This window comes from Lichenostomus cassidix, chromosome 4, assembly GCF_008360975.1.
Source record: "Lichenostomus cassidix isolate B80296 chromosome 4, HeHo_3.0, whole genome shotgun sequence".
Lineage (NCBI taxonomy): Eukaryota > Metazoa > Chordata > Aves > Passeriformes > Meliphagidae > Lichenostomus > Lichenostomus cassidix.
The window spans coordinates 44,046,566-44,074,390 of record NC_139484.1 but is presented as its reverse complement, the minus strand read 5'-3'; the positions used below and the strand labels follow the sequence as shown (position 1 = coordinate 44,074,390).

The 27,825-nt window shown below is 38.5% G+C and overlaps 1 protein-coding gene across 6 annotated transcripts in view; it reads left to right on the top strand.

Annotated features, from left to right (window-relative positions):
- The window catches only part of CRACD (capping protein inhibiting regulator of actin dynamics), a 125,661-nt gene that overhangs the window by 55,402 nt on the left and 42,434 nt on the right, over positions 1–27,825 (top strand). For 4 of the 6 annotated variants that reach the window (XM_085058887.1, XM_085058886.1, XM_085058889.1 and 1 more), the window contains exons 2-3: positions 3,867–4,009; positions 16,576–16,648. In XM_085058887.1, the coding sequence (XP_084915013.1) occupies positions 16,624–16,648 (25 nt within the window). In that variant the 5' untranslated portion in view covers positions 3,867–4,009; positions 16,576–16,623. Of the gene's footprint in view, positions 1–3,866; positions 4,010–13,585; positions 13,660–16,575; positions 16,649–27,825 lie in introns of those variants that run through there. The other 2 variants (XM_085058890.1, XM_085058891.1) reach the window with 2 other exon arrangements.

Below are 27,825 nucleotides of genomic sequence, written 5' to 3'. Positions count from 1 at the left end.
ACAGCTGGCAGTACTAACTTCTTTCCTAAGCCTGACCATGCTGAAAGTGTTTTACTGAATTGTACTATTCCTACTTCACAGGAACACCTCTCCTATGAACACAGGCTGAGAGAGTTGGGGCTGTTAAAACTGGAAAAGGGAAGGCTCCAGGGAGACTTTAGAGCATCTTCCAGTACCAAAAGGGGGCCTACCAGAGAGCTGGAAGGGGGACTTTTAGCAAGGGCATGTAGTGACAGGATAAGGGGGAATGGCTTTGAGATGGAAGAGGGTAGGTTTAGACTGGATATTAGAAAGAAAGGCTTCACTGTGAGGGTGGTGAGGCACAGGAACAAGTTGTCCAGAGATGTTGTGGATGCTCCACCCCTGGGAGTGCTCAAGTCCAGGTTGGGTGGAGCTCTGAGCAACCTGGTCTAGTGAAAGGTGTCCTTGCCCATGGCAGGGGATTGAAACTAGATGATCTTTAGGTCCCTTCCAGTCCAAACCATTCTATGGTTTTAGGATTCATAGCTAACTACTCACCATAAGCTTTTATCAGCAAGCAGTCTGGAAAAGATGTGGATTCTAATTGATGTTCCACGTATTTTTATATGTGTACTAAATGCATTAAGGTATAGGTGTAATTAAAATTAATTTGAGGATCAATTTTAAAATGTGGTAACCCTGTGCTAACCCTGTTTCTAGTGCAGAGTGATGCACCAGGTTCTAAAGAAACCATTTAAGCCATAGTGGGTTCTTCTTCTTACCCATGATACGAAACACTGAGTCACAATTTTCTGCATTTTAATTGGCAGGTATCTCTTCACTCTTCTGCTTTTTCAGGAGTTGGTGTTGGTTTTCTTGGTCTGATGAGAATTTTTGTTCTTTAAATCAGAAGCTTTCTTTGCATTAAAAAACTATCCTGTGAGTAATGCTGGTTATATTTACCTGTGATATACTGAACATATTTCTTTTTGGAGTGTTACTCCTTTATCCTGAGAAGTTGAACATGCTTTTAGAAGAATGAGGGCTTAATAAACAGGGAGAAAAGATACAGTGGGGTCCTTTGGTGGACAAATATTTGATGGATTGCCATGCTTAATTGCCTACTGGTCTTGTGTTGCGTGGCAAAATAACAACCATGTGGACTATGTACAAGAGCAACTATTGTCTGAGAGGCTGAAAATAGACCAGTTGATCAATTTACCACTTGTAACTCTAGCATTACAGGAGGTATTTTCAAGGACCTGCTTTATAATGGCCTTTCTCTGTTCTAAAATTTGGTACTATAATTATGTGTTTGAGGTAAAGGGTAGATTGTGAAAAGATAAAATGCACAATGGAAAGGTCTGTGTTCTCAAACAAAATCTGAGGCAACTTCTGATTTCCTGTTTTCTATTCTGGTCAGAATTGCATGGGTCTGGCATCATTGCTTCTGTCGGCTACTTATTACTGTGGGATATAATAACTTCCCTAAGTGTACGCAGAATGTGCATCTGCTTAGCTTTCTGTGCTGGAAATATGTATTTCTAATTCTGCATTGAATTTTATGGCTGCATTGGAAAAGGACAGTATAGAATAGTTTCCCGAAATAATCTTTCAGGATCCAGATACGCCATGCTGGCCTGTCTGCAGGAATTTTCTTTTCATTGAAATGTTTCCCTATTCATCTGTTTTCATGTCTTCCCCTGAGAATAAAAAGAATTTTAGCAAGTAGAAGGAAGACCTTTGGGGTTTGTTTATTAGTGCCAGGGCATCTCCTTCTACACATCTTGAGCTTAGTGGTTTACACTGACTGTGCATTAAATTTCTCTTTCTTGCACCTTGAACAATGGTCTGTTTTACACTCAGGAGTTCAAAGTGATTTGAATTCTGATTTTTTGAGAAAATAAACTAATTCAGAAGTTGTCCCATTGCTCCTATGCTTCCAAACCTTACCCAGAATAATGAAAACTGACTCTCCACAATGGGCTGGTAGATTTGCTGGTTCCCTTGGGATGCAGACAAGGCAACAGACCTGAAGTCTCTCAGTTACAGCAGGCTCTTTATTGCAGGTGCACTGAACTCCTGGTTTCTGTGATGCCATAGCCATTGCCAGAAGTCACTCAGGTGCAGAAAGGGCAGGGAAATGTGAAATTAGCGTGATGAGAGATGTTCTCTGCTCTGCCAGTTAACAGCACAGTGTCTGCAGGGCAGGGACATCAGACAGGCTGTGAGAGAGGGATTTTGGATGCATGCAGGATTTGAAGCTATGAACTAACAGAGATCTTTGCACTGGCAGTTGATTACTGGGGGATGTTTTCTGGTGACAAAGGAAATTTACTCCTGACTGTTTTGCTAGAACAACATTGACCTGATGCAGGCCACAAACTTTCCATGCTCAGACCATTTCACATGATATTGTCAATGCTGCATCTTGTGCCCAGAAACAAGAAGGTTGTGCTGAGTCTACATGTGAAAATTAGATTAGAGGTCGATGTGCATATATGAGATTTTTAACATCTGGAGTTCCCAGTTACACACAAGCACCAGTTTGAGATCTTCACATTTTGTCATATGCATTAGGAGTACCATTTTTTTTTTTTTTTGAAGAATTGGTCTGAAAAGCTCAGGATGTTTTCATATTGCTTTTTCATCTCTCATTCACACTTTCAAGACATTCTGAATATTATGAGTGGTGCAGAGTCAACTGAGTGTTAATTTCTCATTTCTCAGCTTAAACAGACTGCTTTGTTCAGGTGCCTTTGCTAGGAAAAGTATGGTTCTTGATCATCTGTCCGGGCAGCTTGAGAGCACCCACCAACATTTAGTCCTTGAACTTCAGCAGAAGTAAAAATTTGATGCTTGCAAGCAGTTCAATTTGACTACCAAGAACCAAATATACACTTATCCTTGTCTTGTCAAATGGGGCATGATTTAGCCTATACGCTAATTACCTTGTTACAACAAAATACTCTTATTTGTGGTAGCCTAAGGATATAAGACTGAATGAATATAGAAAATACTATTTAATAACTGATAGAGTCTAGGAATAGGATAGCTGCTACAAAATCCCTGTCTGATCCTTCCAGTTATATGTAAAAAGAAGCATAACAATCCCTGAAAGGAGTAGAAAACTTTTCAGGAAAATTTTGAATCATGCAAGGTCAAAATTGCAAAATTACAGTTAAAGTTTTCAAAGTAAAACTTGAAACTAGTGAAACCAGAAGAAAAAATCTGTTAATAAGTAGCTGCTTTGTTCAATTTTGTAGGTTGTTTTCACCTGTTTAAATTGTTTCTCTTTTGCTGTGAATTCAAATAGATTGCTTTAATTTGAGTTTTTTGCAGTAGATATATTTTTAATTGAAAAAAATAATTTAGTTATTTTTGCCAGAAAAATAGTTAAAACTTCTTTTTCCATATTCTAATAGAAGGAGGACCAAAGATACGATAAGGTCACTTTTTAGTTTTTAGAAGTCCTCAGTTTTTCATTTTGAGAAACTAGGGTCATATACAGCATTTTTATTTCAGCTAAACTGCAGTAAAACCAGTGTAATATTTTTCTTGAGATATAGTTGATTTAGACCTGTAGGATGTGACTGTTTGGAAGGAAAAATAAAAAGGTGCTGCCATTTCACTAATTAGAAATTGGAAAGAAAGACCATTTTGTATGAAAGTCTCAGAGGGAAATCTAAAGCTAATGAAAAATTTCTCAGGTTGCAATATATTTTTTTCTTTCTCTCTCTTTTTTTTTCAGACTGCAAACATCTCAAACCATTTACAAGACATGTGCCAGGCAGGAATTGCTCAGCTTATAAGCACTTTTCAAAAGAATGAAAACAAAAAAACTGCACTCTTAGGTTAGCCTAGAAAAGTTGAACTAAAGTTCTTTCTTTTCCACTTACTCCTAGGCAGTCTGGGAGGAGAATGTTAACCACTGGTCCCTAGCAGCATATCCTGACTTCTGATCACTTATATTAAGGAAAAACACCCATTTCAGAGAGACGGCAAGACTGCGTGAAAGTAGGAAATAACACACCCCACCTTCAAAAAAAGGTAAGAAAGGTTTTACTGCTGATCCTTTAACACGGCAAGTGGTGTCCTCACTTAACAATTCATTATGTTGAAGGCAGAAGTGAAAATTTAGATAATAATTGAACAATAAAATATTTATTTAACCTCCATATTCTAACTTAGAAAAAGGGATTCTTTCTGTATAAAGGGAAGAATGCAGTGCATGTGTTCCTGAGCTTAAAACTATTTGTTCTGTAGCTTTTGTGTGTATTTTGGAAAAAAAAAAGATACTGTGAAAACCAGAAAATATAATCTTTTATGTCAAGCATTGAATTTATTCTTAGCCATACAAAGTTTTATGTATTCTCCAGTCTACCATGCAACTCTCATTTTGCCAAGACATACACAGTGTGTTTATAGAATGCTGCTGCTGGGAATTAGTGCTAAGTAGTAGTTCTGCCATTTGTGCTTTTATCAGAGCAGATCTGCACTATTTCCCTTTCTGCTGGGCTTTGGATTGACTGGCTATTTGTAAAATATTTCCAACTCTACTTCCTTAGAGGCTCGAGTTCTAAAAAAGTATTAGAAGAAGCTGAAAACAGTTAAAACATACTGTACTCTGCATGTTTCCTCTGAAAGTGGAGAGACAGCAGCAGAGGATTTTTTCCATTCAGATTTTCCTTTTTTCTCACTTTTTTTTTTTTTTTTTTTTGTTCTGGGGAGAATGTTGACATTGCAAATTCTACTTGATAATTTCTTTCTATAGCAGCCATTGTATAATGCATTTCCAGGACAAATGTGTTCATCACATTTAACGCCTTTCTCTACACCACATTTCTATAAATGTTGGTTTGGTGTCTACCTAATATAGAAATGCTGGTTTTGCTTTTGCACAAAGCAATATGATTCTGCTATTTGAAGTTATTGTTGTGGTTTTAGTGAATCTGTACTGTCTAACCCATATCACCTTGCAAAGTTGAAAGACTACTAATTACCTAAAAGTCCTGACTTGTGACTGTCTTGCCAACATGTATGTTTGGCTGGTGTGTTGTGTGGCAAGAGAATAAATGACAAGCAGATATCATTGACAACTCTTCTGAAATGATCAGCTGATCATAAAAACCTACTACACGTCAGCTGAAGGTACAAACGTGTTTGTGAAATACCTGTTTGTTAGATGGTGTCCTTTAATGTATTATGGGCAGGACATGTTCTTATTTCTTCAAAGCAGAAGATAAGAAATGTGCCACCACCGATGGAAAATGCTCTGTGAGTGCAGAATGCTTCCTACCTGCTCTCTCTAACCTCATATTTCCATACCATTGGATGTAAGGATTAGAGATTCTGAACTATCTTCAGTTTCCTTTGGATAGACTTAACTTTTGCAAGCAATACAGCATTTTTCAAATAGCACGTTTTATATTTTGCCAAGAAAGATGCAATACCCATTGGCTTAAAATACAGATATTCAAAGAGCAGTCTATGAAGGTGGTCAGGTACAATATCATCTCCAGACTGACTAATACAAATTTCAAAAATAAAATATGCAAGGTATGTCTTCTGTATAGAATTTGCATATAATATTTCTTCCAGGAGAATTAAAGATAGGTTGTTTTTCTGACAATGTACCCAGTGTTCTTTTGTAACCCACCCACATAGCCTGTTAGAATATTCTGCTTTTCACTGCAGAAAATAGTCCAAAACTTTTTTAGAAAATAATTTCACTATTGGTAGAGATTTTGCTTAATCCATGAGATTCTCTGTAAATTGTTTGTGAATGTAGCGTTAGTCAATTTTTGAACAAGTTTATTGAAGTCTAATATCTTGGTTTTTTTCAGGCAATTTTTTTTTCTAGTTCATTCTACCATTTCACACTTTTTCAGTTGCAATGATTATGGCTTCAGATTCATATTTACTGGTGATCCTACCCAGCTTCTCCAGAGACTTCAATATTCCTTTAAGGCATTTTCCTTTAAGGCATTTTCCTTTAAGGCTTTTTTCTCTTTTTAGCCTTCAAAAAAGGTGGAAAGGTGAAAGAACAGAAAATCCTTGTTCTTTTATGTTCTATTAAAGTTTTTTTTTATTTCCTCTGTATCATCCAAAGTTTTTCCCCCTTTGTCCTGCAGTTTCTTGTTCTCCTGATTTTGCTTCTCCTGTTCTTCATGTTTGCCCAATTCAGATTTCTTTCTTATGACTATGATGACTATGGATACATTTGACTGTGTTATTTCAGTCACTTCAGAGGAAGCACAAACAGCAAGGATTTTCTGAAATGAGTCACTGTTCAGTAACTAGCTATGCAAATAATCTATTTCCTATTTTAATGAAGAAGAGGTCCTGCCAAGAAGACAGAGAGCTTGGTTTAGTCAATGTTATGTTGTAGTATTTGTTCATTATCCATTTTCTAGATTTTTAGACTTCTCTTGTGTTGTTTTTGCAATGAATTTTAGTGATAAGCCTCAACATGAAAAGTCCCTTGATTTGTGAATCCTCTACATATTAATGTGAACAAATTGGCTATCTTCTCGTATTTAAAATCACAAAACCAGCCAGGAAATCTTTCACTGTAAATGGACTCTGACTTCATGCTCTTCTGCAATTCAGCCTTCTCTTGTTTGTTCAGAGAAGTGTCATGTCCTCATTCTAGCCCAGTAAGGGAGTGATCCCACACACCAGAGAAAGCTGCTTTTTCAGTTCATGGTGTGTTCATCTGGTGCCTCTGGCCACGCAGGTTCTGGGGTAGTAGAGCTCAGCTGGATAGCCCCATCCTTACACCGTGTGGAAAACTCATCTAAAAAACTTGCCTGAGCTTACCATAACCACACCTGTCCACCTTGTGGCCTTCCCCAATGTTGTACTTAGGAAGAATCAGTGCCTCTGCTGCCTCCATGGTCTGAGAAGAACAACCAAGAAGATGGCCTGAGAGTTGCAGCAATCTGAAATTATGTTCACAGTTCCATAGAAAATATTTTTTGATATGCAATTAATTAAAAAGTTCAGCATATCACACTGTCTGCAGAACGTTGCAGCAGGAGTAGAAAACTGGTGGTTACATCCATCTGCTGATTGTTGTAAGGCAATAATTACAGTAAAAAAGCTCAAGATTTTGATGATCTGAAATCTATACTGTAAATATCCAATACTTGTTTCATAGACCATTTGGGGAATCTCCTGGTTGGTGTATTTCTCTCTGTGGCCATCACACAGGAAATTGGAGGTTACCAGCTTCTGAGTCTCGGCACTTAGTTCTCTTGCTAAGAGCTGTGAGATCCATGCCTAATATTTACCAGGCTGGCAAACAGTAAGGTTTTTGGAGGTTGAGAGGTTCGGCTTTTTTTAACTATTACTGGCAGGAAAGTGGGAGGGCAGTAAGTAGATCTGTTATAACATGGAAGCTACACCTGACAATTTTGGGATATTCCAGTGAGCCTGGAGAGAGTGAGGCAAAAGGCACAAGCTACTTCTACAGAAATTGCCTCGGAAAGGTATGACAACTCTAAATAAAACAGCTATGAACATAAGAAGTTGTCATGTCACATTTTTCATGTTCCTTTATCTTCCCAATATATAGCAGAACTGGTTACCTTTTGCATCTACTCTGTTCCTCCAGGAAGCTGCCCAGTATGCAAGAACTTGTCTTGATAATTTTTCAATAGTTTCTTCTGCTTTTACTTCCTTTGAGTAAGATGGATAGTAAATTTATGTCAAAAGCAGAACAGTATTTATATTCAGCCTCTAAATGCCTATATGTTTTTGAATTTTTGTGCTTAATACAGAATAAGAGCTTTGGGGAAATGAATATAATATGTTCTAAGGCAGAGCTAATTCTTGTGAAGTGGTTTGATTGCAATAATATAGCTTGGTTCTAATTAAATCTGTTTCTTTATTTTAGTCACCAAGTTATAATTGAAATTGAAATTATTTTTTCTTAATGAGATTGACTAGTCCTAAACAAGATTTCCATGCTCACCAGAAGTACAGAACTTGATGATTCTTGAGTTTTTCATTGTGTTCAGAATATCTTTTGACAAGTCAATATTTTCACAAGGCCAGGAACTATGTTTGCAAAACTGGGATTTGTTTCTATTTTGATTGTTATTTTTGTGATTTTGCTGATGACAATTGATTCAGGTTTAGTAATTCTGTAGACTACATTATTTTAATTTCTTCTGTGCTGAGTTCTCAAAGAATATCAATGAAGAGTACTGTAGGCAAAATTATCTGAGGGCAAAAGGTGATTTATACTTCCTCTACTACTTTTAGAACTGGGTCAGTTAAAGGATTCCCTGTGGTTATATTTTTTTCATTGCTGCTCCTTCATTACAGTTTTAAAGTTAAAATTTGCATCTTAAGAGTACTTAGGGATTCAGGTTCGTAGGACTAGGACAGGAAAATTTGACACAAATCCTGATTTGACTCCACTAATGTGATATATGTGTTTGTGAGGTCCTGCCTTGGGCATCTGGCAGTGGCTCAATAATCTTAGCAAATTCAGGAAAAGACAATCACATGCTTAATTTTCATATGATTTAATGCTTTCTTGAGCTGAAAGCTCACTATAACCCTGGGCTTCAGTAGCTGACAAGGATGGAGGAAGGTAAAGTTCTTCAGGAAATTCTAAACGGAAAAGAAACCCAAGTAGATATCAGAGCTAATTATGAAATGTCATGTTAAGTTCTGTTATGCCAGTGGTCTGCCTATCTGGTCTGTATTCAAAGACTTATTCCCTGTGACCTTTCTCCACTCCATCCAAATGAATCTCTCAGCTGAAATGCAGCTCAGAGACTTAGGCAGCTTTTAAAAAGCTTCTTGGAGATCTGTAATGTTATGAACTCAGAGCAGATAGAGGTGTCTTCAAGACAAGGTCCTTCTTCAGCTCCATCGTCTTTATCATTAAGTCGAAGGGGGAGACAAACTCTCCTGTCATTGCTGGATAATTTATCCCACTGCAGGATCCTACTGAGGTGACTAATTTTTGTTGATAAAATTCTGGTTAAAACTATGTTATATAGTGCTGGTTTGTGACTTACTTAGTTTCTATATTGCATATGTTGTTGTCTAAAAGTGAGACTTCTTCCCAAAAATAAAGAGTGGTCCCACAGATGAAGGAAGACTACAAAGATATATAATCCACACGCAAATTTCCCTAGAAAAGTTCTTCAAGGACTTTTAAACTGTTGTTTCAATCTGACTGTGTTTTACAGAAGGGCAAATGCTGTAATTATTAATGGCTGTCATATTTTTAAATCTGAAAGATATAATGGGACATTATAATTGCTCCTATATAATAAAGGTAGCAAAAGTATATTTTATTGAGCCTATTAATGTAGTCATTTATTCTTTGGTAAAACTTAGAGTATGGAAAACATGCAACTAGATAATGTAATCTGAACAAAATCAGCTCTTGGAAAAAGATTTCCTTGTGCTTCTGCAGCATTCAGGTAGCTAATACAGTGCTTATACTATAATACTGTTTATGCTTATACTATAATACTGTTTAATGCTGTTATAGTGTTCATGTATGGCACTATTTGTTTATTGTGTTAAATAGAAATACTATTTATAATTTAAAGTATTTCTTAAATAAACTTATAATGTTATTAGTTGTTTCCATTAGTGATCAGAGGAAGGAATAAGGACAGTAAGAAGAAAAACATGTCCTGTACAACATGGCTTTCTTATTACAGAGTTCTGCAATTCCTTGCAGGTTTGACTTACTGGTACTTGTTATGAAGCACAGCTATAATTTTCACACATTAAAGACCTCTAATGTAATATAATGTAATGACTGTTGTACCCTTACAGTGCTGCTACTGCATTGCTCCAATTCAGCCTAAAATGTAAGACACTTTAGTGCATGATTTAAAGATATGGGAGAATTTACCTTGTGTTTGATTTTAAAATCTCAGTGGTTATACAAATATGTTGTGCTATACTTCTTGTTTCAGTAAAATTTGGGAAAACTCCCCAAAACAAACCGAAACCAAAAACACCCACAAAAAAACATGGCTGCAGCTGAAAGTGATACTAACCAAAATGTTCAGTCTGAGGTACTGGGTACTGATGATTCAGGTACTGTAAAAAGAAGCTGGGTTTTTGGTTGTAAATTAAAGAGACAGAACACATTTTCAGTTTATTTACAGAGGAAACCTCTTCCTTCCTTATAAATTACTGCAAGGGATCTGCTTGTGTCTGAATCTGCTTGTGTCTGAAAACTGTAGATCTAACCAGGCTGCTCTTGCAATTCCTTCTCACTGCAGGTGGGTCACCCAGTCTCTTACATAATCTGGTGCATATTTAAACACTTGGGATAGCAGGACCCAAGTATTTGTGTAGCAATTCTAAGTTATGGGCTTTTACAGCAGGGATTGACTTCGTGTTTTCTTCCTTACTTCTCTTTCTTTTTTTCTTTCCCAATATTTCAAGTTGTAGCAATAATCAGTTTAATTCTAGTATTTGAACAAGAGAGTCCTAGAAACTGCCTATAAGCAGCAATATGGTATTCAGTTTACCTTGTCTTCCTCTTTTAAATGTAGGACTGTCAATTTCATTGTATTTCTGAGCACGTTGTTAAGGTGAATGTACCTGCACTACATGTATGTATCCAGTTGCTTAATATACTCTGTTTACAAACTTTTCCTGATACTGGATTTAAACTTTCCCTGGCAATATTTTGTCCCAGAAAACACTCAGAGACTCCTAAAGAAACCCTATGCGTTTCATTCTTCTGTAGCCTCACTTCAAAAATTAAAGTTTGGTACTGAAAGACAAAACTATCTTTAAGGATCCAAAATATAATATTTTCTATTCCCAAACTTATGAGAATTCCTCTGCTAAGATATAAAATGAAAGCTGCAATAAGGAAATCTCCAGTGACAGAAACATGGGAAGGAATTATGGAAAACTAGATCATAAACAAAATAATTCTTTTATATTTCAGTTCCAGAAGTTGCTTAAGGGTAAATTAAACTGAATTCTTCAGTTAGGGTTTTGGTGTCTTAATTACAGAAGTTGTTATTGAAAGTAATACCATCTATATATTTTACTTCTGCTGAAATGATTAAATAGGCTGCCTTCATGGATACCAGGAATTTCCCAAGGGAACTGGCCCAGCAAGTTTAAAGTAAACAGACCAGATAATACATTTTAAAAGAATGTCACATGAAAATGAAAATCACCTATAGTTTAATTACTTGTAATCCCTATTAAGTGCATAAGGGAAATTTATATAGTCTTCGTGATGTCCATATGAAGTTGTAAATGGACAAGCCTACAATTCAGCCCATTGAGGGACTGTAAGAATATGCATGAATGAAGAGATACTGAACTTTCTTGTGGGAAGCTTAATTCTAAAAAGCATAAAACATTTCTTAGAAGACTGAAATGCCTCTTAACATGTAAAGGAATCTGACCTGTCTTGAGAACTAGTTACAGAAGCAGAAATTAAAAGTTGTCCCCATAAATGTCATCATACAAGCTCATGAACTGCCAGTTTTCTGCTAATTTCATGATCTTGACCTCAGAAATCCCAAAATCCTCTAGGCAGTGATTTTAATCTTTATTTAGGATTCACATGTAGCTAATATTGTTTCAATTCCCTCTGCCTCCTTATTTTCCTTCCCCCTCTCTTCCTTCTGTCAGCCCTTCATCCGATTGCCTTAAAGGCCCAGGGTGGATGAGTCAGTGATTCCAATCTGTATTTTCTTACATACCAACTCCCTTTTAGGGATAGCGATATCATGCTTTAACTCAGTAGGTAGTCATGCTTTTTGGAACAATTTTAACATCTAGAACTTTCTTTTATTAGATATTGACTGCTGCACTCCTCTCTATTTTAAAAAAAGCATGGTCTCTGGATTTGCTTTTTAAAAGCATCCAAAACACAAAGAACCCAGCTCTTGGCTGCACAGATATCACCAATCTGATGAATAGTCAGACTGGTTTAATCTCATCTGGATCCCTCACTTTCTTGTGCACTTGTCATTTCATTCATCTTTTGTCACTTGAACATGGGTCTCCTTTGCCTTCCTGCCTCCCACTGCTCCTCACCTCCTCTGCACTGCCAGGAGATCCTTAACACTGCCACTGCCCGACCTTGTGGCTCTCGATTTTACCTTGTGGGACTTGACAGTTTGGAGGGAAGCTAATAGTATGTCTCTCCCTTGATAAATAAAGAACAAACTGCAAGTATCTGGAATAAGAAAGGCTGAAAAGCCAAAATAGCTGATGAGAAGGATATCTTTCATGCTGCTACCATAGCAGCACCTGAGTGCTCAAGCAGGTACAAGATGCTTCTAAAGCCCCCTAAATATCACGATTGCTTGATGCTCTGGAGCTGCAACCACGTGCCCAGATTAGGGGTGTCTCACTTGGAGGAGGTGAGGAGGGAGGGAATATTTTTCATCCATCTTAATTCTCTGTTCATCTGGAAAGTCAGGAGAAAGCTGGAAGGGGAACACATGATAGTATTGTTCTCTGTTAATTGTTTTCTAATTAGCCAAAGCATTGAAAATGCTTCTGTCTCTTTAAAATGGTGTGGTATTTTGTGCTGTGACTACTACTGAATGTGAAGTTATTTGAGTGAACAGAATAACTTCATGTGTGTTGAGGTGTGAGGTGACCTCATTATTCCTAAATCTGTTCCTGTTTTGTAGCACTCCTTATTCAGCTCTAGTCTTTCAGCTGCTCAAGTGTTTTTATTTCTGCTCTGGTTGTGTAACAGATTTTTTTTGAAATGTCAGAATCATGGCAACATAAGTCAGTTAGGTGAACCAACCAGGCAGAAATTTAGCTGCTCATAGAAAAGACAATAATAGACCAATATTAAACAGAGTTTGTGGCTTAATAAGATAAGAAGCAGTACTTATCAGGTTTTACTTTGATGGAAGGATGTTGATTAATGCAAGACATGCTTCATTCCAGCTGAGACTTCTGGTAAAGATATTTAAAAAATTATCATTTTGCCTTTGCTTGCACTAAGTCAGCACTTCAGAGAAGTGTGTGTATAAAACTGGCAAATGGTATTACCTGTCTGCCTTCAGCAGAGCACGCCACGGGGAGTGCTAGTGTGCACTCTGCAATCTGGGCTCTCTCCAGGGAAGAGGTGCACATCTCCAGGGAGATGCTGCTCCCTTCAGCCCTTTATGGTTTTGCTCTTACTGATGACTGTGCTGTTGGGACTGTTCATCTGAAAGTGGGGCACCTGTCCACTGTCAAGGAAACAGAAAAAGTATTACTCAAAATTCACTCAGTGGGCTCCAGGCAGCCTTGCTGCTCTTAACTTAGTGGTTTATTTGAAGAAGCAGATTAGAAGTAGATGACTGCATTGCAAATGCCATATATTGACATGCCATATATTAGGTTTTTTATGCCTAACTTGAAAGATTTTCCATTTGGACCTCCAGCATTTAAGGCACCCATGAGAGACCAGATTCCAGCTACGTTGCTTGAGAACTCTCTGTCACCTCCTGAGTAGCTCCTGTGGGACGTGTTTCTCTAAATAATGCATTCCATCTTTTGTATCATTAACCACTCCTCAAAAACTTCCTGGCTCCAGTGGTTTTGTTGCCTGGTTTCATTCTCTGCCACTCTCTCTTGATTTTTTTTACTAGCTTTAATATTCTCCGCTGACTGCATGTAGCTTTGGAGCTCTTGAGTGAGTTGGTGATCTGTGGGGTTTTTAACAAGCAGGTAAGTTTCCTGGGCAAGCATGCTTCCTGGGTTAAAGGTTTAGTGCCTATGCCAAATTTATGCTTGCATTAACCTCCATATCTACAATTATATACAACAAGCTTTTAGAAATCCCACTGCCTCCATTTCCTGTTGCATTGAAAATAGATCAGGATGAAATTTTAAGTAAACTAAGCTGGCAAGAGAAAGCAAAATTTCAGTTTGGCATCATGCAAGCCATTGCTACCAATTTGGGGATGCAAATTATTTAACTGCTGTCTACATAAGATGATGTAAAAGCAAAACACACTGTGTGCCTAAATTTTTTAGAGCATTTACAAGAACTGGAGTTTTTTGGGGAAAAACTGAGACCTTTTAAATGTATATTGCATTTTTCAGCTATTAAAACCTATTTTCAAGTAAGACAATTGAAGGAAAACACTTCTTCAAACTTTGCACTGAGTTTGATTTTGTCACTTCACCTTTTAATCCTCTTTCATTTAAAGTTTGGATGTGTAATAAAAGCTTATGTTTTAATTTTCATCCCTGCTTAAACAGAGAAAGGCTGTGGCACTGTAGCAGGCAGTTTGGGTGTGACTGAGATAAAACTGATATTAGGAAGTCATAGGGAGAGTGGTTTCTGCATCTTCATTACCAGATTGTCCGCCACTTATCTTCATGCCTGTTGTCTGAGTGATGCTGCTTCTCAGCTGCTGTCACAAAAAGTCCTTTGAAAACCTTGTGTGATGATTAAGCACTACTAATTGTCGTCAGCTAGGAGGCTGTTTTGTGGCCATTCTTCACCTCCAACTTTGATACTAGATTAGGTAATCCATCTAAGAGAGGTATGTGTGCTTTTCAGTATTCTAATATTCATCTGTTGGTCTCCAAGATGAATCTTAGTCATGGGGTTTGAAGTGCAAAGGACCTGAATGGTTACAGAATGAGCTCAGGGCAGTGACCACACCTGAGTAACAGATTGTTTGCTCAGGTACCTGTGCAGCCTTTCTGATGGTCCTGAGCCCTATTTTAAGCTCTCATGGTTTGAATTAATCCTGGCTTGCTGGCTATCTGGAGGGATGCTCGATCCAGTTTTGTACTGTGGGAGGAAGGCTTGATGGGGCTGGATGAAGTGATTTATTTGCTTCAGAGTCTTGGTCTGCCAGCTGTTGGAGTGAAGAAAGTAGCCCTTATAGATGGGCCAAAAAGCCATGCATTTTGTCAGGCCAGAGCAGTTTTATCTTTCTATTCTTCTTCCTTTTTTTTTTAAGCTCCTTTTAATTAAAAATTAAATTGGGTGAAAGTCATTCTCTTGGTTCCTCAGAATGTTTCATTAGTGAAATAAAATGTGTCCCTAAAGAAAGAAGTTACTAAAGTCATTATTACACATAAATCTTGATATATCTACCAAAAAAACCCTAAAAAACTGTATGAGATACCTCAGAGGAGAAAGCAACAGGGGGATATTACCCTCAAGCTCTTTATTTTATCTTCTCTCATTTCCAGTTCAATTCCATTTGTCTGTATTTAGGGGAATTATTCTGTATGTCTGTATTTGCAATGCTTAGAAAAAAAGGGGCTGCTAAGCAGCCTGGGATTCTTCAATGTTTCTCAACATACACTGTTTTTAATTGACACAGAGGGAGACTGGAGAAATCAGATACTATTAAATTCATTGTGTACAATACATTAATTAAAATTCTTCTCTGTTAAAGGCTTTATCTTACGTCAAGAGTCTCTGCAATTGATATGAAAATGCCAAGGACCTCTGTTGAAACTCGATGGTAACCATAAGCTTCGGTTTCACATTGAGGAAACACAATCTTTGTCTAGATCTTGAATTTTATTAGAAATACTTTTTGGTCTAAACACCTTTGGGATGTGAAGCCTAAGCTTACCAACTTGTTACTTAAGTTTGGGCAAAACTTGTAATACATGATTTTGAACAAACACCATGCAAGAATTGAAAAGCCATCATTAAAACATTAATTTCCTGTAGAGGATTTTGCTGCATGATAAACTACCTGGTTCCCAGGAGGTTTGAAAATTAGATCTCCCATTTCTCTGCTGAACTACAGATCTGGGAGCCTAGCTCTACTGGGTATGTTGTCTTTAAATCCTGGTTGAAATTATCTGTTTGTGGAAGACTGGCACCTCTGCAAAAGGAGCTACTTGGAGCCATGAGAAGTCTTATCCAGAGCACAGAGGAGTACTGTAGTAGGATTTTGCTCAGTGTTGATTGAGAACTGCATAACGAAGCCCTTTTAGGATTTATATTCAAAATTTTATTGCTTTCTAAGAGGAATTTGCATCATTATTGCTTCTTTTATGATGAATAATACAGACTGCTTAATGCTTGTCTCCCTTTCATGGTACTATAGGATGTTTCAGGAAATACTAGTGTCTAGCATAAATTTTCTTGGAAAATGCAGCCTCCAGATGTCATGGTAGTTATTGACATTAAACTGTCCTTGTCCATAAAAACATGGATAATACAATATCAGGATTTTTCTTACTTTCTTAAGAACCACTGCTGTTATTCATAGCACCTATAAAGAGTTGCCTGGTATTCCCAGTATACCTTATTGCCCTTGTAGGGAAAGTAAGGCTATTTTTGACTTTGTGGTTGGGGAAGACTGAGCAAAAAGCAGTTGTATAAACTAATGTACCAAATGAAAGATCATCTGGGAGGTCTTGGCTATCAATCTGAAATCACCTTGGCCCTTGCTAGTTAAAACCTCCCTTAGCATTTTCCACAGGGAAAGTGGTAATAAGAACGGAGTGCTGAAATACATGCCCAGCTTAATTTGTAAGGCTGTTTCTACAAGCTTTCTATCACATTACAGTATGTCCTTCAGAGTTCTCTTAAAAACAACAGCAAAAATAGCCAAACAAGTCCTTCTCTTTGGTGATTTCATGGCTTCTGTTTCTTCCTCAGAGAAGATCAAGTCTGAAGTTTCTCTGACATCGTCTGAAATTGTAGGCATGATCAATTTGTTTAAGAAACCTTGTAAGTACTTGACTGATAAAGCACATGATGTCCTGTCATTCAAAAGCTCACTGTTAAGTTTTTGTGGCTTAGCCTGGAACACTTTCAGTGGGGAGCTGGCTGAGGGGGGGAATGTGCTATGCTTCTTGTTTTTAAGTAGGAGCTGCTGCTAATGTATGTGCTGCTTTTGTCCATTTTTATGGCAGTTAGAATAAACAGAGTATGTGCGAAGCACAGTCAAATTCAAACCAAAGAGGTTATTCTGGTTCATGCTTTTGCAGGTAATTCCCTGAGGCATCACTTGGGGGTTTCTGCTCTACTGTGGGAAACTGTACTCCCCCATTTGTGTTATATCAGATGCTGTACTTTACCATACCTTTTGAAATGGTCCTTTTTACTGATGAAAGTTTAGAATTTATGGATTTAAATTTTGAAGTAAATAGAAAAATACATGTTTTTTTAGGGTCATCTGGATTATTTTTCAAAGTTGTCAAAAAGCTTGTTATTTTCAAGCTTACTACTGTAGTTTTCATTTTGATGGGTTTTCTTATGTCAGTTCTCAAATATCTTTCAGTTCCACTGATACTAACAACATTATTTCATTTTTATTTCTTGCATTGGATTTGTGGGGATTCTTTGACAAATTCAGAGTTTATTTGAGTTAAAAGTGAATGGACTGAAGCAGTGTTAAGTTTGTACTTATGTGTAAATAGCAAGCATGCTGTCAAGCAATGGTGTTGGATTCATGTGGTGGTGTCCTGTTCACTTCTTTGTTGGTGGGGCTTGGGGGAGGGCAGTTTGGGGATGAGGGTCTATCCAAAGTGTTTATGACAAATGAGACTTGCTTTCACCGCGAGATGATGGTTAACATTGTAATGTGACTAAAGCTTTAGTCTGTTTTCAGATTTCCCCATTATATGTCTATTCCAGTTCAGAAGTAAATGATGTCTCTGTTTCCACTGGATTGCATGATGTTCTGCGTGAGCTTGCAGTACATAAAAAGGCATTAAGAGGGGAAAATACTCTCACTTGATTCACCAAATGCCCTTCAGAGCAAGGCATGAAGCCCCTCTGACACTGACAGTCAGGTCAAATGTTCTCCCAGGCAAAGAAAGAAAGAAAGAAAGGAATGTAAAAAAAGCCTCTACTTCTCAACAAGTAATTTAATCAGCTCTAATTATGGATTTAAATGATGGAAGTAGTAAGAAGACTTACTTTGCATGTACTATTGAGGAATTCATGTAGGAAGAAGAGACACAAGTGTTTGAAATACCTGGCTAGCTCTCTGTTGTCATCTGTTAATAATTCACATGGCTCTTTCATTTGTATTTTGTTGAGAAAAAGAGAGTAGGCTTGACACATAAAGAAGCTCTTAACTTCCTTTGTAAAGGAGTGGGAGTACAGTGTGTCCATTCAGTACAAAGAAAAGAATTTACTTGTGTGAAATTTTCAGACGTTTTTAGTTTTCATTTTGTAGGCAGCTTCACCAGTGGCACTGTGGGAAAGAAACTGTTTCTCATGGGGCTTTTACACTTGTGTTAGCTGTTCTTAGTTAAGCCAAAACTGAGCTGCAAATTCCAGGCCCAGACTTTCCCAGAATTTGGTGCCTCCTTTTGTAGAAAACCATTTGCTCTGCAATTACAACCAAATAAATTGGTGCATTGCTGTCTTGCCTTATACTGGGTTTGTTGTGGATTTCTGTATTGTACTACCATAACAACTTACAAAGCCCTGGCAGACAGTTGTAGGGATGAGTGTGATTCAATGTCATTGTGAGTCTTCTCTGAAAGTTGCTGTTCTAGGAAACCTTTCCCTATAACCACTGCCTTGTGTAATTGAAAAAGGATTAGCTAAATTACATATGATTTGTCTGAGGGTACTTGTGTTTCATGGATGGGATTAAAAGCAGAAAGGTAGGGAATATCAACAGTTTGCCAGCCTTCCAGCTGAAGTGAGTGATGATGTTTCTGCATGCCTTGATGGTCTTGTTCACAGAACCTGCTTCCATGCTAGGGCTTTATTTTGTCTTTGCTCTTAGTCCCTTTTCTATCCTAGTATGTGCAATGGTTTCTGAACTCCCTCCCCATACACAAACTTTCCCTGGATAAAGGGTAAATTTTGAAAATATTATGTAATTAAAATCTTGTTGGTAGTATCTTACCTGGGATGTTTGTTTCTGTTTCCCTAAGAAGGATACATTTTACAAAGAGGTAAGTACGACTTGCTTTACTTCTGTGTAAGTATTAGCAGAAATCTAAAAGATGAGGATGTGAACACAGGTGATTTATATATCCACAAGCACTCTACTTAGGATAGCAATGCTTTCTATACATGGAACGTGAAGTTTTAACAGCTCATGGGTGGAGATAGACACTAATTGTCTCACCTGGTAATTCGTAATGAAGGCATTCATTATTTCTGTCTTTTAGGATTTCTTTCAGAATATTGGAATGCATGATCTGCCTGCCTGTCCCCATGGGTCAGGACTGAATTGCAAATTACTCCTTTGCTGCTTGAGCAGACTGGCTGCTATTGGAAATGTGACACTCAGCTACATGGAATTCTTGTCTGTACCAATGTTGCCGTGCCTGCATTCATTTTTCCTAAATTACTAAACAACTTACACTTAATGAGTTGCAACTAATTAGTACCTCTTGCTTTGCTACACCTATAAAATTATACTTCCAGTAAAAATCTTCATGAAATAATTCGACCTCTCAAACCAGCTGACTTTTGTACTCTTGTTTACTTGTTTCTTACTAGATAGTGAGATTAAAATCTTGTCTTCTTACTCCAAAGATGCAATCTCTTCATTTTCTTCTCCAATGACAGACTACATTTTATTGTTATTCTGGAATGCTGTTTCCCTAAATAAGGTGTCCTCTTTAGCCTGTAGAGCAGAGTGCTTGTCCCATTTCACAATATAGCCTAAAGGAGGGATGACCAGCTGCTCTGTGGCTACACTTGCCCCAGCTGATGACTCGGGTGCTGGAGGAAAATAAGAGGCCAACTCTGCAGAAGGTGCTTGGGGCATCCTGAAGAACAGGTACAAACAAACCTTACCAGTCTGATGGCATGGTGCAGGAGGGCAGGGCAGGGAGACATAGCTGTGCATGGCAAGGTCAGGGCCTCAACACTTACAAGCTATGGCATGTAGCCCATTCCAGCAGAGGAGTTCTGGTTTGGCAAGGCTGCCATGCAGGCTGTGCCCTTGCCCATCAACACCTTGAGGGGCTTACAGCCATCTTGTTTTCCCTGCTGTGGATCCTGGAACAAAACCTGTTTTCAGTAAAAGAAACAAAGCAAAGCAAGCCCCCTTCCATCTTCAGTCTGGGCTGGTTCTGGGAGAGGCCAAGTAGTGCTGGTGGTGCTCTCTGCATGTATTCCCCAGGACAGAGGTCTTCAGAGCTGCTACTTGGGATCCTATTGTGCTGTAAGCATTGTGTTTCCACCATGGCTGCAAAGGGTGATGGCTTTCAGAGAGTTTGTTTCCTGGGGGCTCTGAGGACTTTTCTACAGGCAGTTTTGTGGCAGAAGGTTTAAGTAAACATTTGCTATTACAAGGAGAAACACAGAATGCTCTACCTTCTGATCTTTCCTGGGACCTTGCACGCATTTTAACAGCATCCTTTCTTCCCTCTTTCTTGATCCTGGTTATTTTCAAAACCTTTGGTTAAAGGGTGTTTGGCCTCCTTTACAGTGATGGGCAGTGCATGTGGTGTCCATGCAGCAGTGGGCTGCCTGAAGTGCTGCCAGGCTGGAACACTGGCCAGCTGGCAAGGCTTGCAGCTGGCTATCAGTTATATGGATGTACACATCCCCAAGGCACCTCGAGGAACAGCAGCTACAGGTAAATAGCCTGTTTCAGCTTCTGTCCACTGTCCCCTTCCACTTTGTTCTGAATGTTTTATTTAAATAACACTGGTGAAAACACTTCCCTCTGCTTTTAGAAGAACTTAGTAAAGATATTATAGTACTTTTAAAAGCCATTAAAGTAGCCTTTTACTACAAAGTAGTGGAGGCTGTAGCTGGGTGGGGTCAGTCTCTTCTCCCAGGCAAGCAGTGACAGGACAAGAGGACACAGTCTTACGCTGTGCCCAGGGAGGTTTAGACTGGATATTAGGAAGAAGTTCTTCACAGAAAGGTTGATTGGGCATTGGAATGGGCTGCCCAGGGAGGTGGTGGAAGGAAAAGACTGAACATGGCACTCAGTGCCATGGTCTAGTTGACAAGGTGGTGTTAGGTCATAGGCTAGACTCAATGATCTCAAAGGTCCTTTCAAACCTAAATGATCCTGTGATTCTGTGAAATCTCACTGCTCTCTTATTTTCTCTTGCTTGATTAAGTGGCTGTCCAGATACTGTCTGGATTGCCTTACCATTAGTGAAGCTTTAGGATACAATGTAGGCGATATCTTTACAGGAATCCATTTACCAAACCCAAGTACAGATATATAGATATATATATAAAATACCCAGTATGCATTCTTCTAGAAGGTTATTTTTCCAGATTCATCAGTGAACTGCAGTATGCAAGTACATGTGCATGGAAATGACTGCACACATTTTAATTCAACATGTTTTTCAACATCAATAAACCAGTGATTTCTCAGGTTATGCAGCAGATTAGTTGTCATTACCTAATTTTCAGTTTACAGTCTGAAACATTTAAACTTGTACCTGTTGGTGTGAGTTCATCAGCCGGAGAGCAGATATGTGTATTATTAACTGTGACTAAATCAGATCAAATTGCATTTGTTCAAAGTAATGTTTTCTGCAAACACACTATGAACAATCCATACCCTGTGATATATGTCGTCTCTCTACCATGTCTCTCTTATCAGGTAGAGACACACCTGATAAATCAAGCCCAACTAAAAATCAGAATATTTGGAGAGTGTCCTATCTTCTTCTGATGTGGTGGTGTTGTTCATTTTATAGTTTGTCTTCAAACAATCTACAGTGTAAGGGCAGGAGAAACAAAAGAAGGAAATGTGTTTTTTCTTGCAATTAAAACATACCCTCTGGTGGACAAATCCAGGAGGAGATGTCACTCTACAATGGCATTGCAAAGTTTTTCCGCCCTGCAACTGGCATTTTTCTTTCTTCCTTATTAGATGTAGGACTTAGTCTTAAAAAGTCAAGAAGAAGGGCGAAAGGGTGGGAGAAGCCTAAGCTTAACTTGTACATTGTGTTAAGTTACCCTTGTATTGTTGACAGTGCTGTCATTTCATACATCTAAATTCAATGGTTCTTTCTTCTGACTGTCCTGGGTGGGTGTTACTGCACATATGGCTTTTGGGCTTTAGCTCTACTGTTTAAAGAAGGATTAAGATTAGCACAGAACATCAGGATTTTTCTGGAAATGCAGTAGAAAACTTGGTATGAGGATCTGGGGATCTAACAGAGAGCCAACACAGAGTGCAGGAATGACTGTTCTCTTCACTTAGGACTTTTAGGTGTGTTGGTTTTCCTCTTCTCTAAGCCCACAAGACAAAGCATATGGTTTGTTTCCATATTCATATTTGACAAATCTTTCAGAAACATTCATGTGAGAAAGGTTTCAAGAAGTAGAACTTGGATTTATGTTGAGATGCTTTGCACTATCTCACCATCAAAACATGTTGTGGAGTGAGATGTGAGTATCTCTTAAGGATAGTTGGTCACATAGTGGAAACTGATGATATTTAAGAACTTTTCTGTCATCTTATTATCTTTGTGCTGTTAAAATTCTTTCAAACTTGCATGTGCTACTGTAACCCTAGGTGATGCTTTACAGAGATGGAAAACCTCTTATTCAGCTCCTGAGCGCTTCTAGTCTAATAAGTTAAGAATAGATAAGAGTAAAAAGAGTTAAAACTCACTGAGTGTTCACCTCTCTCCTTTGGCCCCAGCCTATTCCCAAGTCTGCTCTCTGAGATTTTTTCACTCAGTGCTCTTGTACCTTGAGTTTTACAAGTAGAACAGGGGTATCAGGAAGAAGCAGGGTGTCAAGAAGTGATGTCAGAGAAGCAGTTATGGAAGGGAGATAAATGCAGTTTGGTCAACATGGGTTTCGTCTGACTCTCATTGTGAACTTCCCTTAACTGGACAGTCAGGGCACCCAGTCTTGTACCAAGCTGCTTGCAGGGATCCAAAATTTGCTTCAGCATCTAGGGAACAAGTGTTCAGAGCTGCTGAAATGGACCCCAGCTTCTATCCATGCTAGACAGACAGATTCTGGCACTAGTCAGATCCAGGACAGGATTTCTGTTCCTTGCTCTTGCCACTGAACTGGTGCAGCTGGAGGGTACCTGATCTGCCAGAAGGCACTGTGTACAAGTGACACTTTCTGGAATGATGTTGCACCATGAGACATAGCACTTGGCTGGTCCCTGGGGCTGTCACAGCTGCTGCAGCCCCTCAGAGCATGATGAACACAACCTGCACTCCCAGTGTCTTTCCAAGGCTTACAGACTGCATACTTGAATAGTTTTGCATCAAGAGCCCATCTTGATGTCATATCCTGCAATCTATAATGCATTACATTCCCTTGGCTGTACTTATGTTTAACCATCCTCACTAGCACAAGGGACCTTGTGATTTGCCTGGCCACCTGAGTCCCCTCCATTCTGTTCTGATCTGGAACATAGTAAATGGTAAATAAATTCCAATGTGGGTAGGTGATGTTGGAGAGAAAGCACCATCTCCTTTCTCAATGAAGTTTAATCATGTCCACCTTGTGTGGCTAAATTTGATACATTTCACCAGTATACTGATGATAATGCTTTGTAATCTCAGCACAGTGAGATGATGTGTGATTACTGTGATCAGTCACATCCATGCCTGGCAAATCCTCGCCTGGAACCAAAGCAGCATGAAAATAGGAAATATTTTCTTTCTCTTTTCTCTCACTACCTAAAGGAAAGATGTTTTAAAAGGAAATACCTGGTTGTTTTAGTTCAGGAACAGAGAGAGTTGTGCTTTTGTGCAAAGGCCATTTTGGATTTGAATTATTTTAGGTGTTTTTTAAATGTTTAGGTTTATAAATGCTTGAGTATGAGCTCTTTAGGGCTGCTTCTCCTCTTTAATTTTACTTCTTCATGAGTAATTAATTTTATTCTAGCCTCATAAAATAGAACAGATGAAGATTTAGCATCACAGTAGTACATTGGATTTTTTTCTATTTTGATGTTACAGAATCTATAAAGAACCCTTTCTTGATATTTGTATTTGGGGTAGCAGTCTTATTTGGCTGACATGTGAATTAACACTGTTTCTACTTATTAGTGTTATATGTTAATATACTTAGTGTTAGCCAGATAACTGTGATGGCAAAATGCATCTGAGTATTCTATGAAGAGAATATTGTTAGTTTTGCAAATATCAGAAGAAAACTATTCAAGATTTTTTATCTTTTAGATATTTATAGGTAGGTCTAAACGGTAAAATTTAATCAGATTTCTCTGAGTTTTCCACTCAGTAAGTGCTTGAAATGATGTCTTGCTCCTTTGTTTTAAGTCTGGAAAACAAAGGCAAACCAATCAACTAAATTCGTCAATTGCCTCCAGACAGCAAATATGAAACTGAAAATATATGAACTGTATTGTTTTGGGGGAGTGTGTTCTGACTTTTTCTTTTTTTGCTCAATAAATAACAATGGGGAAAGATCTTATTCTTGTGTATATTTTGGTACATTGATGATAAGGGAGGAGGGAAAGGTGTCCTTCTGCCTCAGTTCTGCACAGCTCCAGGAGCAGAGGTGGCTCCATGTGGGAGCACGGTGCTTCCAGGCTTTGGAGTGGAACACAGACGAGGCTCTTCAGCCCCTGTGCTGCTGACTGAAGTTATTTCCTGTGATGTTTTGGGGATATGCCAGTCTGGGGAATGAGTGCCACAATTCCTTCTGAGCACCTTGCTCAACAGAATAAGGAAGTTGAGGTTTGGCTTTCTGCAGAAGTGAAAAAAAAAAAGCAAACACTTAACAAAACAGAACTCTTCCCAGCTCCTGCTCCTCTTCACTGTGGTTTTCACCATGCAAGCACTGGCTTTGGTCATTGCTTTTTGCCAAAGCTGGCTGGAGAATTTGGGAATGTTACGGTTTGTGCAGCTCTTTTCTAAAGATACAGTTTATTTTCTTTATTTTGCTACCCAGCTGTAAACCACAACAGCATGATTTAATTCTGTGAAATCAGAGATCAGCACAAGTGTTTTAGTTCTTTTAGACACATTCAGATGAGGTCAGATGTAGCTTGGCTTTCAGATCACTCAAATAAGGGGGTTTTGTGACTCATTGCAAAAATTAGAGATGGTTCTAACATTTTAATTCCCTAAATCTGGGGATGGAAGATGGATTTACTGCCTTGTCTTCAGCCTTACCATTATACAATTTAATGAAGAAATTATTAAATGAATGTCTATGAACTACTGTCTATGAAGTACTGGAATAGTTCATAATTTGCTTAGAATAAGACCCCTTTTATTCTTGTATTTTCTATATCACTTTAGAATTCTCAGAACTTTGAAAGAAAACACAGGCATAAAGTAATTGTTGGCATTTACCCTTCTTCAAATCTCCCTCCTGTCCATTTAGAGTTACATGTAGAATTATGTTGGAAATTCTTTTAATGTATTTTTACTACATCATGGGGCTGCTCTAACTCAAAAGGCATATTGATAGTTTCAAGAAAACCTGCTAACAGCTCTTATGACTGGGGACTAGGTAAATTCATAATCTGAAAATTTGAATCTCTTAATTTAATCTGACCTATCTAAAATATTCTAGCAGTTCATGTGATTTGCAAAGTTAAAACTCACATATGTTTGTCATTGTAAAATATGTTAAACTGAAACTGTGCAAAAAAGAAAAAGAAAATCACTCATAGTATCTATGTCCTTACTGGTCTCAGCTTGTGTTAGGCATTAAAAGCAGAAATAATGCATCTGATTTTGCACCACTACATGAAATTTTTATCCAATAATATTGCCTTTATGTGACATTGAAGAGAGAATTTGTTTTGTGTCAAAATGACTCAGTAATGTATTAGGATTTTTTCCCTTAAAAAAGAAAGGAAAAAAATTCCAAATCTCAGTGTAAAATATATTGGATGTACCTGTGTTCTTACAGCCTTGATTTATCAGCACCTAATGATTTATTAGTCAGTTGGCTCTCCAGCCCCTTGCTTGGTGGTAACCCCTGTCACTCTCCAGAGCCCTTTCCATAGGAGAACATTTATCTTTTGCAGCAGCAGCATAGTGCTGGCTTACAATTATCCTGTGATCATTTGGAGTGGTCACATCTGTCTTCTCAGCCACTTCTAGCTGATATGGGACATCTCAGCAATAGGCCCTAAAGGAACGAGTTTGTACATAATACTTCAGCTCATTTCTGTTATCCCAGTCCTCCAGCCATCCAGACTTTCTGGCATAGCACTCTGACTCGCCTTTGAGGTCATGGTGCTTCTTGGCTTTTTCTTACCAATAGAACTCAGCAGCATGCTGGGGGTCCTTCTGCATTATCATTGAATAGGTTTGGTCTATGAGTTTCATTCTCTCTTCATGAAAATTAACATTTTCTATGGTAAGGCAGTAGTTTCTGTGAGGATTAAATGTTCCTTCTCTCACCAGTGGAAAACTGGAAGTGGTATAGATCTAAAAATGTTGACCAGTGCAATACAGGACTTATTCTAGAGCGGGAGTGGCATGAAAAACTGTTAATGTAACAAAATCCCTTGCAAGAATGATCCTAGAAATTGTGCTTTGAGTGTAGGATCCTGGCCTGTTAGTAGCCTGTGCCAGCCTTGAGGAGGTATAAATGACCTCTGGCAGCTGGGGAGGGGCAGTGGGAGCTGTTTGTCCAGCACATGTTGTACTCCTTGGACTTTGGACTGCTCTGCCATGGGGCCTCCAGGAAGTAGCTTTGCCTCAGGGAGGTTTATCTTTTCATAAGCAGCGTGGCCAGCACTTCACGTTTCAAATGCTTTCAATCAGGAATTTTCCCATGTAAGTAATGAATCTGCTGAGGGAATCCCATGTTTTAATTTTTTTTTTCTCTGAGCAGGAAATAATGAGCCAACATCTCTTTATTGCATTGACATCAAGTGTTTAATGGAGGTCTGGAAACCTCAGATAAAACCCAGTACACCAAAAGGGTCTCCCATCATTAATAACGGGAATTAATAAGTCTTGCCCTAGTAAAACAAAGCTTTCTCTCTTCTATTACATAATGTTTTGTTGGTGAATCGGATGCTATTGTGGTCTCTTCCTTTCTAAAAGCCACACACGCATCACTGCGCCCAGAGCTATAACAGGTTTTATCTTATCGGGTATGTTCTGCAATGCAGCCCAGCACCTTGGTAACATCTATTGCATTACTTAACCCTTTCTCAAATGTCCTCATAGGTATGAACTCCACTACCCGCTATTACTATCCTCAGGATGTGTATCCCAACTTTTGTTACACCTCCTGGCTACTCACTGTGCAACCTGTAACTGGGGCTTTCCCCTGGAAGAAGGAAACTCCTTGGCAGCAGTAGGGTTTGCTCCTGAAGTTTGTACTAATTTTCTCATACTGTCTTCCCTGCTGGGAGTCTCTGCTGTCCCCAGCCTACCTCACACATTCCCAAAGTGAATTCCCAACCTGCTCTATATTTGGTTGTGTTTTTTTGGAGGACAGCATCTTCTCCATCTCAAAGGTGCTGCCCAAGGATGGCAGTGGGATGGATTAAGATTTCAGAATGTCAGTGTTAAAGGGTTGGGTGAATGAAGCTTTCTGACCTCTAGGACCACTCATTGCGATGCTTGATGAAAAGGCACAGAAATACAAAGACTGGCTGGGAAGACTTTAATTAATAGGTGGGGAAAAGAGGAAAACAGGAGCTTAATGAGCTTACAGGAGCTGGAAAAGAGGAAAACAGGAGCTTCTTCTGCTTAATGTCATCTAAACATTTTTAAAATTTTCTTTACTCCTCCTTTCCATTCAGATTTCTTTCTTGCTTGTAAAGACCACGGTGCCAAACCTCGTGCAGTGGAGATTAAGTCCTTTTGCCATCAGGAGAGTATTTCCTTGTATCAAGAGAAGTGTTGAAATAGCTCTTTCCTTGCTCTGGGTGATAAAGCATATTATATGGTGTTTGAACTTTAATAGACTCTATTATGATGATTCATATGTGTCTTCTAACAGCTGACTGTCTCAGCTACATATGGCTTCTGTGGAAGATA